General features: G+C 44.9%; 1 protein-coding gene across 4 annotated transcripts in view; it reads right to left on the minus strand.

Moving 5' to 3' along the window:
- The window catches only part of FLACC1 (flagellum associated containing coiled-coil domains 1), a 67,412-nt gene that overhangs the window by 13,867 nt on the left and 40,212 nt on the right, over positions 1-13,333 (minus strand). For 2 of the 4 annotated variants that reach the window (XM_040475848.1, XM_040475847.1), the window contains 6 exons: positions 9,004-9,052; positions 7,349-7,482; positions 6,021-6,114; positions 4,273-4,334; positions 2,428-2,525; positions 1,070-1,122 (listed from right to left, as the gene is read on the minus strand). In XM_040475848.1, coding sequence (XP_040331782.1) covers positions 1,070-1,122; positions 2,428-2,525; positions 4,273-4,334; positions 6,021-6,114; positions 7,349-7,482; positions 9,004-9,052 — 490 coding nt within the window. Of the gene's footprint in view, positions 1-1,069; positions 1,123-2,427; positions 2,526-4,272; positions 4,335-6,020; positions 6,115-7,348; positions 7,483-8,496; positions 9,053-13,333 lie in introns of all 4 variants that reach the window. The other 2 variants (XM_040475849.1, XM_040475850.1) reach the window with 2 other exon arrangements.

Here is a 13,333-nt window from a genome sequence, read left to right on the forward strand (position 1 = left end):
ACACTGGGGCCAGACATCAGAGCTCATTTGTAATTGTTTATGGCCATTTAGGTAAAGGTTCTCGTTTATCATTTTCAAGACTGGTGGGCAGCTCAGTTTCCATAGAGGTCAAACTCTCTGGAGAGGTACAGACTGAAGCAAACGTAAGGGGCAGCTTACCCACACATCAGTCTGATGCTTCTCCTAGGCTTTGCTCTAAGATGTTTTCCCTCACTGTATCAAGATACATCTTGAAAAACAAGTTTTAGATACAAGCTCGAAACTGAAACTGTGGGTGGCAAATAGAATTTCAGAGGTGGTGCTGGTGCTTGACTTGGTTTCCTCCTTTAAGAGGGTGGTCAACTAACTGTCTTTGTTTGAGACTGAGTTGTGTCCCAGGACCCTGAACTTTTGATGCTAAAACTTGGAAAGTCCTGGGCAAACCACAACTAGCTGCTCACCAATAGGATGGGGGTTTGCTGCCTCAGCCTGTTCATTCCTCATCTCCTACTCTCTCATCCCACTAAGAAGAAATCATGGCCTGTTTCCCCAGGCCTCCCTCAAATTAGCTGATTCAATGAATGAGTTACATTGTGAGATGGCTAGAGCATCCCAGGCCCAGCTGGTGGGGGTGCAGTGAGAGAGTCTTTTTTGGAGGCAATTTGGCCAAATGTATCAAAGGCCTTTAAAATGTTTATCCCTTTTGGCCCTGCACTCTACTAAAATCAAAGATGTTACAAAGTGCAAATGCTCACAGCAGATTGTCTTGCGGTGGTAATTCTCTTTTGTTGCTGTTGTAGTTGGTTTTTGTATTTCAATTTTTTAGAAACCATGAGCAGGTATTACTTTTGTAATTACATATTTGTCAGTGGGCTTCTTTAGGGACTGGGTGACTGATTCACACATGGAAGCCACCACGGTCTGAAGGTCACTCTTCTCCCTGGGTGTACTTAGTGCCACCTAGAACCAAGGATGCTGGGAATCTGAGGAAATTATTTTCTGGGCAAGAGCTGTAGATTCAGCCTGATGTCATCAGCCAGGAATGAGCCTTGCCTCTTACTTTCATAATCCAAGGAGCTCTGAATCTCACCTGATACATATGAAACATATTCTTCAAATACTTATACTCCTTTCCCATTTCATCTGGACAAAAGGAAAACAACAGGGTCATCATTATTCCTCCGAAATGAATGTTTTCATACTCAAGTGCAAGCTCTCCTGTACTCTTCCTCCATCTCCAACTCATCCTCTAGGTGTTAAAACCATGTTGCACCTCAAGAATAACCCTGGAGGCTTATTAGAAATCTAGACGCCTGTCTTCTTTTCCTACTCCCCACCTCCACCCAGCCAAACCCACTGAATTCAGGTCTCAGAGGAGAGGCCTAGTGTCTGTGGATAATATGCTTCTCAAGTGATTCTGATGCATACCAAATGTGAGAACTAATCCCTGGGGGTAAACCTACATCTGTGGGGAAAAGAGGAGCAAAACCTTGTAGTATGCACCTGCTTCCCTCTTTTTAAAGCAGTTTTATTTATTTTTTAATGTTTACTTTTGAAAGAGAGAGAGACAGAGTGCAAGCAGGGTGAGGGGGCAGAGAGAGAGGGAGAGAAAGGATCCAAATCAGGCTCTGTGCTGTCAGTACAGAGCCCGATGTGGGGCTCAAACCCACGAACTGTGAGATCATGACCTGAGCCAAAGTTGGACGCTTAACCACCTAGGTGCCCCTGCTTCTCTCTTTTTAAAGCAATGTTTCCAGTGTACGCTGATTTTGAAAATGATACATGTTTTCTTTAGAAAACTGGAAAATCAGCAAGCTATAAGTACCCTCCTTTTAAAAAGTAAGGCAAAATAAAGGGAGAAGATTATAGAATTTCTCCTTCTCCCTATGGAGATTAGTCTATAATCTCAGAATTCTGAAGGATACACATTTTGCCCTTCCCAAGGACAGCATAAATAATGGGATAAATGGCCAACACAACTCTTATGCATTATAAGGCCATATAAATCATAGTGTGCTATTATAATATAATGAAACACCACCATTTTACAGATGATGTAACTTGTTGGATTACAATAATATTATATTTGTAGAGTTAAAAATATATTTTAAAAAGGTGCTTTCACATTCTTATCTCTCTGATAAAGGCAGGTATTATAGTCCTCAATTTTTAGACAGAATAAATGAGACTCAAGGAGATTAAGGACTTGCTCAGATCCTAACACTTGGTTGCAGGCCAGTCTATCACCTGGGCATAGGAGGGACACTGATGACATGGTTTCCCTCTTTTCAGTTTCATTCTCAGTCACTCCCTGTCTCTGAGCTTTAGGAGGACATCTGGAGAGCATAGTCCCAGCCCATCCATGACCACGGGAGTTCTTTGGTCCTAGAGCCCCATGGTCAGCCTCTCACCCTTCCCCAGGGTCATTCTCCCCAGTCCAGACCATACCTAGTTTTTCTTGGGCAGCCAGCTTCTCTGCCTTCAGTGTGGCTTTGTAGTTGTTCTCCAAATGACTGAGCTCTGCTGCATGAGCCTCTTTGAGCTCTCTGTGCGACCCCGGGAGAAGGCCACAATCAGTGAAAAAAAGTCCAGAGCTGAGCTGTTACACTCAGTTGATCCCACCTTTCCCCATCACACAGGCAGTTGTGGGCAGCCTGCAGGGCCTTCACTTCCTGACTCATTCTCCTGGCATCCACCCAAAGAAGGTGAGAAGACCCATTTTTACCAACTATTATTTTGAATGGAGCTGGTGGAGACCATAGACTCCTGTGCTAATAGCACAGTATTTGTTTATGGCTGTCTTGGGAAACTGTAGGCTGCATTAGCATCCAGGATAATTTTAGAGCCCAGGGTCTCTTCAGCCTCCATTCCAGGGGGCAGAAGCTGGCAGTGTTCAAGATGAATGTCAAAAAGAAAGGCTATATGAGCTGTCAAACCAAGAGAAGACATGGAGGAACGTTAAATGCATAATAGTAAGTGACCAAAGTCAATACATAAAGCCTACACACTATATGATTCCTACTATATGATATTCTGGAAAATGCACAGCTGTGGAGACAGTAAAAAGATCAGTGTTTGCCAGAGGTTAGTGGGGAGGGAGGGATGAATGAGCAGGGCACAGAGGATTTTTCAGGGTGATGAAACTACTCTGTATGATACAATAATGGTGGACACATGTCATTATACATTTGTCAAAACCCATAGGATGTACAACACCAAGAGTGAACCCTAATGTAAACTATGCACTTCGGGTGATGGTAATTTATCAATGTAGGTTCATCAATTGTAACAAATGCATCACAATAGTGTAGGAGTTAATGATTACTTGGGGTGTGCAGGTGTGGGGTCAGGCTGTCTGTACTTTATGCTCTATTTTATTTTATTTTATTTTTTTTAATTTTTTTTCAACGTTTATTTATTTTTGGGACAGAAAGAGACAGAGCATGAACGGGGGAGGGGCAGAGAGAGAGGGAGACACAGAATCGGAAACAGGCTCCAGGCTCTGAGCCATCAGCCCAGAGCCCGACGCGGGGCTCGAACTCACGGACCGCGAGATCGTGACCTGGCTGAAGTCGGACGCTTAACCGACTGCGCCACCCAGGCGCCCCTATGCTCTATTTTACTATGAACCTAAAACCGCTCTAAAAATAATGAAAGCTATTATATAACAAATATGTTACTTATTTATTATAATTTTTTGGAAGCAAGTCTACGACTCAGTGAGGTATACTTCTCTCTGCTGGGACTTCTGAGGCTGCTCTGGTGCCCAGCAGGTAGCCTGGAAGGAGGTTTTGAAGGTTTCCTCACCCACATAGGCAACACACTTCCTTTTACTTCCCCTTGGCTTGTCTGGCTCCTGCTCCTCCCATACCTCCTTCCCATTCTGCCCAGGTCCCGGGAGTAGCCAGGAGAGTAGAAATGACAGGACAAAAATGAGGAAGAGAAAGAGGGGGGAGGAAGTGAAGAGGCAGGGGAAATAGGAGGAGGCTGGGCTGAGAACAATAGTTGTCTGTCACAGAAATCTCATAGAGAATGAAAACTGGCTCTCAGCAATCAACAGAAAGGGAGATTATACTTGAAACAAAGTAATTGGATCAGAAAGTGCAAAACTAGGAATGACCTTCTCTGTGCTACATTTTGGTGGCTTCACATCAAACCATCTTGCCCATTTCCCCCATCCCCACCTACCCAACTCCATTTGGCACTATCTGAAATCCCAGTGAAATGAAATCTTGCAAGGAAGCAAGAGTCTTAGGGCCTTCAGCACACAGGAGCTTGTGCTAGAACGCTTACCTGTTTTTGTTTTCGAAGTTCTGCTGCATCTCAGCACAGCGGACAGCCATTTCATCGGAGAGCTGGGAGCAACATGGCATTAACGATATAGGATCAAGGATCCCACTCCCACTGCAGTCTGCAATTTCTGAGAAGCCTTCACGTTCATAGGGTATGCTCTACTCCCCACACTCTCTTCTTTGTGTTCTCCAATCCCAGAGAGCACATCAATACTCAGGGAATGGAGCAATCCTTGCCTTGGTCTATTGCTGTTTGGTATGTAATCAGTTCATAATGTTGGTGCACAGAAACCATCTCTTTCACTAACTGGTTTTATAGGCAGGTCTGGTCTTTTTGCTGGACAGCAATCTCTAAGATCTTGGTCTTTGGATTTCTTTGATACATAATTCAATTAAGTTATCATTTATTGAGCAAACAGCTTGCCCTGGAAGAGCCAAAGAGGCCCAAGACTCAAACTCCACACTTTCAATGAACTTAAAATCTGGTGTTAATAAAGCCTCTTTGTCAGAAAGGTATGTTACCACAGGCAAAATTTGCTCATTTCCAGGTGACCTTCCATTTTAACCATCAGATTCTCTGGTTAGTGTCTCAGGAGGAAAGGACACTTCCAGAACAGTCAGCACCCACTGCAAACTGAGACAAAAAGGTTCAGGGCTCTCCCTGTCCCTCTCTGTCTACACACTGGCAGCCAGCACTACCGCCTTCCACAGGGTCACACAACAATTTGGGATGTTCACAGGTGGGAGAATTTTAAGTATCACAATATGAGGTCCCTGCACAGAAATAATCTCTAAATAGGTCTTTAGCAGGGCCAATGATTCAGTGAGTGAAAATGTGCATTTTGCAACAATAATCCACCATTGATGACTGATCTCATAGAACTTGTTTAACTTCCTGAGCCTTAATTTCCTATCTGTAGAAGCAGACCACAAACCTGGCAGGGTTTTCAGATAAATATAGTAATGAACCAACAGTAGGGGAGGTATCAGTGTGAGTCACAAGCCAGGTCACTGTAGGATTCAGACACATCTGGGGCATGTCAGAGGGTGAGGGGTAGGACTGGTGGGAAGTCGACCTTCACAAGTGGGTTTCAATAACAACAGACAAGTGGGATGTGGGGGAGGCTGTTTCTGAGCATTGCTCTGGTTTATCACTCCAGCCCAGGCCAGCAGGCACCCCTGCTTGAGGTGGGGAAGAAGAGACTATGATAAAGCAGATGGTAAAATCTAAAGGAGTTGTCACCAAAATCCCCAGGAAACACAGAGTGCAGACTGATCTCAGCAAATTCTGAAGTGGGCTTTGGCAATTTTAACAGCAACAAGAAGTGGGTACTGAAGGGTTCTGGGTAGCTTTTGAACCACACTGAGTGCATTAACCACACTATTGCCATTAGGAAGAGACTCGGCACCCTCTGAAGTTTAACTCTCCACAGCAAGCCTGACGTGAGATGGCTGGCACCCCTTGGTGTGGTGAGTTCAGTAGCAATGTACACACTGCAGGCACATAAAGAACTCCTGGAAATTGACTTAGGCTTTGAGAAAAGATTTAAGTTCTTGCAGTCATGGACAAGGATGGAGTCAGAGAAATCCTACTGTGTAGCCACAGTCCTATCTTCAGAGCTGTCACCTAGACAACATGGCTCCCTCGAGTAAAGCGCTTGGCATCTTGCCTGGAACATAGCAGGTGATCTGAAAAAACCGGTCTTTCCCCTACCCATAGAGATGTCAGCTAACTCAAGGATCACTCACCAATTTCTGGGCAGACTGATGGTCTCTGTTCATTTGCTCAATGATCACTGTCAATTCTGAGATCTGCTCTTGCAGGTCAGTAATGATATCAGTCCTATGGGACAAGGAATCCTTCTATCATCCACAGAGCTTCCATTCTGTGCCAGTCAGGCACCTCCCTGTACGTGACTATCTCTGGCTTGGTGACAGTCAGGCCATGTTCTGCATCTGCTCCATCATCATGGGGGTCATGGGAGGGGTGGAAGAGTAGTCTGGGAGAAGGAATTAGGCAGCAGGGTGGTTGAGCCTCAGATCAGACCTTTTGGGTAAGCTAGCCTGCAGTGGGGGGTGTGAGTAGGTGGAGGAGTGGATTGGTTACCCGTTGAATAGAAGGGGAAGAGGAATATGTCAGAGATCTATCAGGGTTTGACCTTGATTCAGTAATGACAGTTGAAATGGAGGAGGAAAAATTCAGAGGATTAGGAAATGGGAAGGTGGGAGATGGATTGATGCTGACAGTGAATCATAGACAAGGAATGGCCCAGACACAGGACAAAGAGGGGATTTCAGAGCATGGCTTGCAGAATAGATAACAATTTTCTGTGTTTCTGGGTTTGGAGCCTCCATGATGTCCGTAAGTTATTTAGCTCTATTTGGTTGAGCTGGAGTAGACAGGGTGGCAGGTAGTGACGTGTGCAGTGCAGCAGAGATGGTCCTCCATTCAACAAGGTGAGGGAACAAGAGAGAGGATGTAGGAGGAGACAGGGAGAGAGAGACATGAATGAGAGATCTAGGAAGTAGAATGGATAAGATGTGGGCGCTGACTTTATATAGCATTTGAGGATAGAGTGGGTAGGGCCTGAATGACAGAGAGGATGCACTGTGCTCAACTGGGGTAGACTCAGCCAGAATCTTCCATGCTATGCCTCCCAGAGGCATGAACTGAGTGACATCTTTGGGCAAAATGAGAAAGAGATGCATACTCAGCTCCCCAAAAACCCTGACTTTACTCTTACTTTACACCCTCCAAATTCAGACTATTTTATGAATATTTCATCTGTTCATCACCTCTAAGAATAATTGCTTTCCTTTAGTACAAATTATACTATACCCAATCACTTTTCAGGTCAGCTGCCTGACCTGACCTTTGTCCTGTTTCAAATGGGATCAGGGCAGAGAGATGGGTGTGGAGAGGAGCAGCACAGGGATGAGGAGTGAAGTGACTTTATAGCACCTTCAGAACAGAGACCCTGTGCATTGGGCATGGAAGTTAGGAGCTTCTCCTTGAGGCCAGGCCAAGCCCAACAGTGATAGCTCTGAGGAGCTGGATATAGGTCCAAGGGCATTACCTGGAAATCTGGACTCTGTCCATGATCTCTGATTGCGACCGCTTTTTCTTATCAAACATTTCATCTCCCAAGGTGACGGAAATCTGCTCCCTATTTCGAATGAGGCGATAACCAGGTGACACGTTTATCACTTCCTGGGCATCAAGGTGGAAGGTAAGATAATACTGCAGACCTGGAGTGCAGAGATTCCTCCAAATCTTCCACTAGAGTGCTACTCACATCTTAGACACAGAGACATGAGGTGGGATCCCAGAGGCCAAGTCCCTCCTGTGCATTCCCGAGTTACCACTCACCCTCATACTCCAGCCCAGATTTCTCTCCTGAGATCTGGTCCCAAGACTCAAATGGTTCCTGGATGTTCCCAAAGGCCTCTCAAGCTCAACATGTGCAACCCTAAATGCTGACACTTCACTCGGCACTCAGCCCCAAGCCCTGCACCTCGTCTGCATTCTCCACACGGCCAGAGGCTAGAAGGCAGTCAGACACCACGGAAATTGCTAAGTTTTGGGAGCTAGACAGGCCTGAGTTCAAACGCTGGCTCTGCCACCAACTATAGTTATTCAATATCTGTGTGCCTCAGTTTCCTCATTAGAAAATTAGGATAACTCTTCCTCAAAGGGCTTTTATGAGGAAAGCCAAAATAACAGGAGAAAGTGTCTAGCACGGTTATGAAAACAAACAAACACATCTATTTTAGTCAGTTCTTCCTCTATTCCCCACTAGACCCAAGTCAGAAATCTGGCAGGGCTACCAGCCTGCATAGACCAGGATAAGATTGTGCCTTCTGGGTTGTGTAGGGCACCCCTAAGGCAACACAAGTCCTGTCATTGTTATTGCCTAATTGTACCCCAGCTTCATCTTCTCCTCTCCACACTCCTGCCCCTGGAACAGCCTAAAGCCACCCTCCTCTTTCTCTTTGGCTTTGGCCATACCTGCCCAGCTGGCCTCCCTGCCTTCATTCTGGTTCCCCTAAAGTTCATCATCCTCTCTGTCTGGAGGGCAATAACATTTTTGGTTTTTTTCCTGACTGTTAAGGAAATGCATGATCCTTATTTAAGGGGAAAAAAAGAAAATAGATAAAAATCCCATAGTAAAAAGTACCAGTATTATCCCATCAGACAATGTTTTTTCTAGAATGTAAATCTTACCTGGTACTGTGCCTGTGTCAGACCCATGAAGGTTCCCAGACACCGGAAGGATTAGGCCCAAACTCCTAGGCAGCTATTGAGATCTTCCTGGGTTTAGTTCCCATCTCTTTCTCCAGTGTGGTCCTGGCCCTGCTCCCTTTCTCTGTTGTCCCTGCCCTAGCATTTGTGGGTTCCCCAGTGTGACAGTGGGGGGTTTCTGGCACGTGGGCATGAGCTGTACCCTAGCCTGGACTGGTGGTCAGTGTCTGGTTTCCTTGGCACAGTCTTCTTGCCATGCACAAGGCAGTAGAGAGTGGAAATTACATGCCCTCTCTGAGGTCTGGCTCAGCTGAGTTCAAGTCCTTTTTCTGCCACTTACCAGTTATGCTATGTGCAATAACGACAGCCCCTCCTCATAGGATCATTGCAAAGATCCAATGAGGTACGTACATGTAAAAGGCCTGTGCTTGCACAAAGTAGGCACTCAGTAAATGTTAGTCCCGCTGCCCCCTTCATGTTTTTACTCACATAAGGTGGTTTATTGCTCTCCTCTTGTTTTCCTAAATGGAGTTTCCCTCTGCAAGAGAAAGACGTGCTCAGAAAGCAACCAGGGAGCAAAGAGAAGTTCAAAGCTTAGAAGCTGCTCCCTGATCCCAATTGCTCATCTGTAAAAAGTGACATTACTGGGATGATCTCTGAGGCCCCTTTCAGCTCTGAAATATTCTACTCAGGAACTAAGGAATGTTCAATGGTCCCGAGATCATTGGTATACACATTGTGATAAAAAGGCAGGAAGTAAAAAAGTGGGGAGTTGACTATCATGCCTATTAGAACCACTCCTAAAATAAGGGTCAAGAGACTTGGCCTGAGAATCCAAAGGGCTCTCCTATGGTGCATAATCTCAAATGAGCACACTAGTGACATTTACGTTGTCTGCACAAAAGCCTTTCTTATTTGCACCAGAAATTAGTGATATGGGACCTGAAATGGTCAGTATCATAAATTCAGGATAAGTAAATGGTTAATCCTGGTCATAATTAGTTGTTGTTTTCAGGTGTAGAAATGTGAACATATCAGGTATCCAAATATCAAGCGTATTTGTAAGGGACCTCACCTGGAAAGTTGAAAGATTGAAATAAGAGTAACCAGTTTCTGATGTGCTGACAACAAGACTAGTTAGGCTTAGGTATATGAAGCTAGGGCATTTTCCCTCTGCTTCAGCAAACACTCACACCCATATACATACAATCAGGCCAACTGCTGTGAAAAGAAACAACCAAAACTGATCTAGGAGTTCCATTTTCCCTATGATCAAAATAACCACAATATCTTTAAGGGTTGTGGAGTGGTTACCAGGGTAAGACTGTTCCAAAGTCAGCTGGGTATGGGGGTGTGGGGTTGAGAGGATTTTTCTTGGTGGAGGCAGTTCTACCTTGGCTAATAAAGTCTGGTTTTGATCCCACATCTCCCACCCCCCAAATGAGGCCTCCAGAGAGGCACTGAAGACTCCCTTGAAAAAACTAGCCCAAGGATTTGGCTACTGTAGATACTATTATTTTAACTGGCGAAAACATGACTCTGTGTGTTAAAAAACAGACATGAATGCACCGTATACTTTGATAATACAATGGGACTCATATGTAATTGAAAAGATTTAAAACCACTTAAAATACAACTCAGTTCATAGCAACCATATGCTCCCATTCATAAACCAGGAACTCTTTACAATGCTAATTTGGTTTACTTTCTCTGAATTTAGGAAAGCCTTGGGGTGGTGGTGGTGGGGAAATCACTGAGTAACCTGGATCTCTTTAAAAAGCTGGCCATGGAGACAGAGAGGAAGATGGAGGCATAGGAGGATGCTGGGCTCACCGCACGTCCTGCTGATCACTTAGATTCCACCTACACCTGCCTAAATAACCCAGAAAACCGCCAGAGGATTAGCAGAACGGAGTCTCCAGAGCCAAGTGCAGACGAGAGGCCCACGGAAGAGGGTAGGAAGGGCGGTGAGGCGGTGAGCTCCACGGACTGGCGGGAGGGAGCCAGGGCAGAGGGGCGGCCCGCCGGCCAGCAGAGCCCCCAAGTCTGGCTTGCAAAAGCGGAGGGGCAGGATGGAGTGTGTTCCGACAGCAAGCGGGACTTAGCATCTGGGAGGTCATAAGTTAACAGCTCTGCTCGGAAAGTGGGAAGGCTGGAGGACAACAGGAGGGAGAGTTGCTGAGCCCCCGGACGACAGAGCTCAGTTTCGCAGGGAATAAAGGCGCTTGCCAGCACCATCTCCCTCGCCCATCCCCCAGCCAAAATCCCAAAGGGAACCAGTTCCTGCCAGGGAACTTGCTTGCTCCCTGCAAACGCCCAATGCTGTGCTTCTGCGGAGCCACCCCTCCGGCAGTGGGTCTGACTCCCTCCCGCTGCCACAGGGCCCCTCCTGAAGTGGATCACCTAAGGAGAAGCGAGCTAAGCCTGCCCCTCCTGCCCCCGTGCACCTTGCCTACCCACCCCAGCTAAGACGCCAGATCCCCAGCACCACAAGCCTGGCAGTGTACAAGTAGCCCAGACGGGCCATGCCACCCCACACTGAATCCCACCCCTAGGAGAGGGGAAGAGAAGGCACACACCAGTCTGACTGTGGCCCCAGCGGTGGGCTGGGGGCAGACATCAGGTCTGACTGTGGCCCCGCCCACCAACTCCAGTTATACACCACAGCACAGGGGAAGTGCCCTGCAGGTCCGCACCACTCCAGGGACTATCCAAAATGACCAAACGGAAGAATTCCCCTCAAAAGAATCTCCAGGAAATAACAACAGCTAATGAACTGATCAAAAAGGATTTAAATAATATAACAGAAAGTGAATTTAGAATAATAGTCATAAAATTAATTGCTGGGCTTGAAAATAGTATAGAGGACAGCAGAGAATCTCTTGCTACAGAGATCAAGGGACTAAGGAACAGTCAGGAGGAGCTGAAAAACGCTTTAAACGAGATGCAAAATAAAATGGAAACATCCACGGCTCGGATTGAAGAGGCAGAGGAGAGAATAGGTGAACAAGAAGATAAAATTATGGAAAAAGAGGAAGCTGAGAAAAAGATAAAAAAATCCAGGAGTATGAGGGGAAAATTAGAGAACTAAGTGATACACTAAAAAGAAATAATATATGCATAATTGGTATCCCAGAGGAGGAAGAGAGAGGGAAAGGTGCTGAAGGTGTACTTGAAGAAATCATAGCTGAGAACTTCCCTGAACTGGGGAAGGAAAAAGGCATCGAAATCCAAGAGGCACAGAGAACCCCCTTCAGACGTAACTTGAATCGATCTTCTGCACGACATATCATAGTGAAACTGGCAAAATACAAGGATAAAGAGAAAATTCTGAAAGCAGCAAGGGGTAAACGTGCCCTAACTTATAAAGGGAGACGTATAAGACTTGCGACTGATCTCTCTTTTGAAACTTGGCAGGCCAGAAAGGCATGGCAGGAGATCTTCAATGTGATGACCAGAAAAAATATGCAGCCGAGAATCCTTTATCCAGCAAGTCTGTCATTTAGAATAGAAGGAGAGATAAAGGTCTTCCCAAACAAACAAAAACTGAAAGAATTTGTCACCACTAAACCAGCCCTACAAGAGATCCTAAGGGGAATCCTGTGAGACAAAGTACCAGAGACATCACTACAAGCATAAAACACACAGACATCACAATGACTCTAAACCTGTATCTTTCTATAATAACACTGAATGTAAATGGACTAAATGCACCAACCAAAAGACATAGGGTATCAGAATGGATAAAAAAAACAAGACCTATCTATTTGCTGTCTACAAGAGACTCATTTTACACCTGAGGACACCTTTAGATTGAGAGTGAGGGGATGGAGAACTATTTATCATGCTACTGGAAGCCAAAAGAAAGCTGGAGTAGCCATACTTATATCAGACAAACTAGACTTTAAATTAAAGGCTGTAACAAGAGATGAAGAAGGACATTATATAATAATTACAGGGTCTATCCATCAGGAAGAGCTAACAGTTATAAACGTCTATGTGCCGAATACAGGAGCCCCCAAATATATAAAACAATTACTCATAAACATAAGCAACCTTATTGATAAGAATGTGGTAATTGCAGGGGACTTTAACACCCCACTTACAGAAATGGATAGATCATCTAGACACATGGTCAATAAAGAAACAAGGGCCCTGAATGATACATTGGATCAGATGGACTTGACAGATATATTTGAACTCTGCATCCCAAAACAACAGAATATACTTTCTTCTCGAGTGCACATGGAACATTCTCCAAGATAGATCATATACTGGGTCACAAAACAGCCCTTCATAAGTATACAAGAATTGAAATTATACCATGCATACTTTCAGACCACAATGCTATGAAGCTTGAAATCAACCACAGGAAAAAGTCTGGAAAACCTCCAAAAGCATGGAGGTTAAAGAACACCCTACTAACGAATGAGTGGGTCAACCAAGCAATTAGAGAAGAAATTAAAAAATATATGGAAACAAATGAAATTGAAAATACAACAATCCAAATGCTTTGGGATGCAGCGAAGGCAGTCCTGAGAGGAAAATACATTGCAATCCAGGTCTATCTCAAGAAACAAGAAAAATCCCAAATACAAAATCTAACAGCACACCTAAAGGAAATAGAAGCAGAACAGCAAAGGCAGCCTAAACCCAGCAGAAGAAGATAAGTAATAAAGATCAGAGCAGAAATAAACAATATAGAATCTAAAAAAACTGTAGAGCAGATCAACGAAACCAAGAGTTGGTTTTTTGAAAAAATAAACAAAATTGACAAACCTCTAGCCAGGCTTCTCAAAAAGAAAAGGGAGATGACCCA

Source organism: Herpailurus yagouaroundi, unplaced genomic scaffold, assembly GCF_014898765.1.
Source record: "Herpailurus yagouaroundi ecotype Mexico unplaced genomic scaffold, PumYag 140, whole genome shotgun sequence".
NCBI classification, from domain to species: Eukaryota; Metazoa; Chordata; class Mammalia; order Carnivora; family Felidae; genus Herpailurus; species Herpailurus yagouaroundi.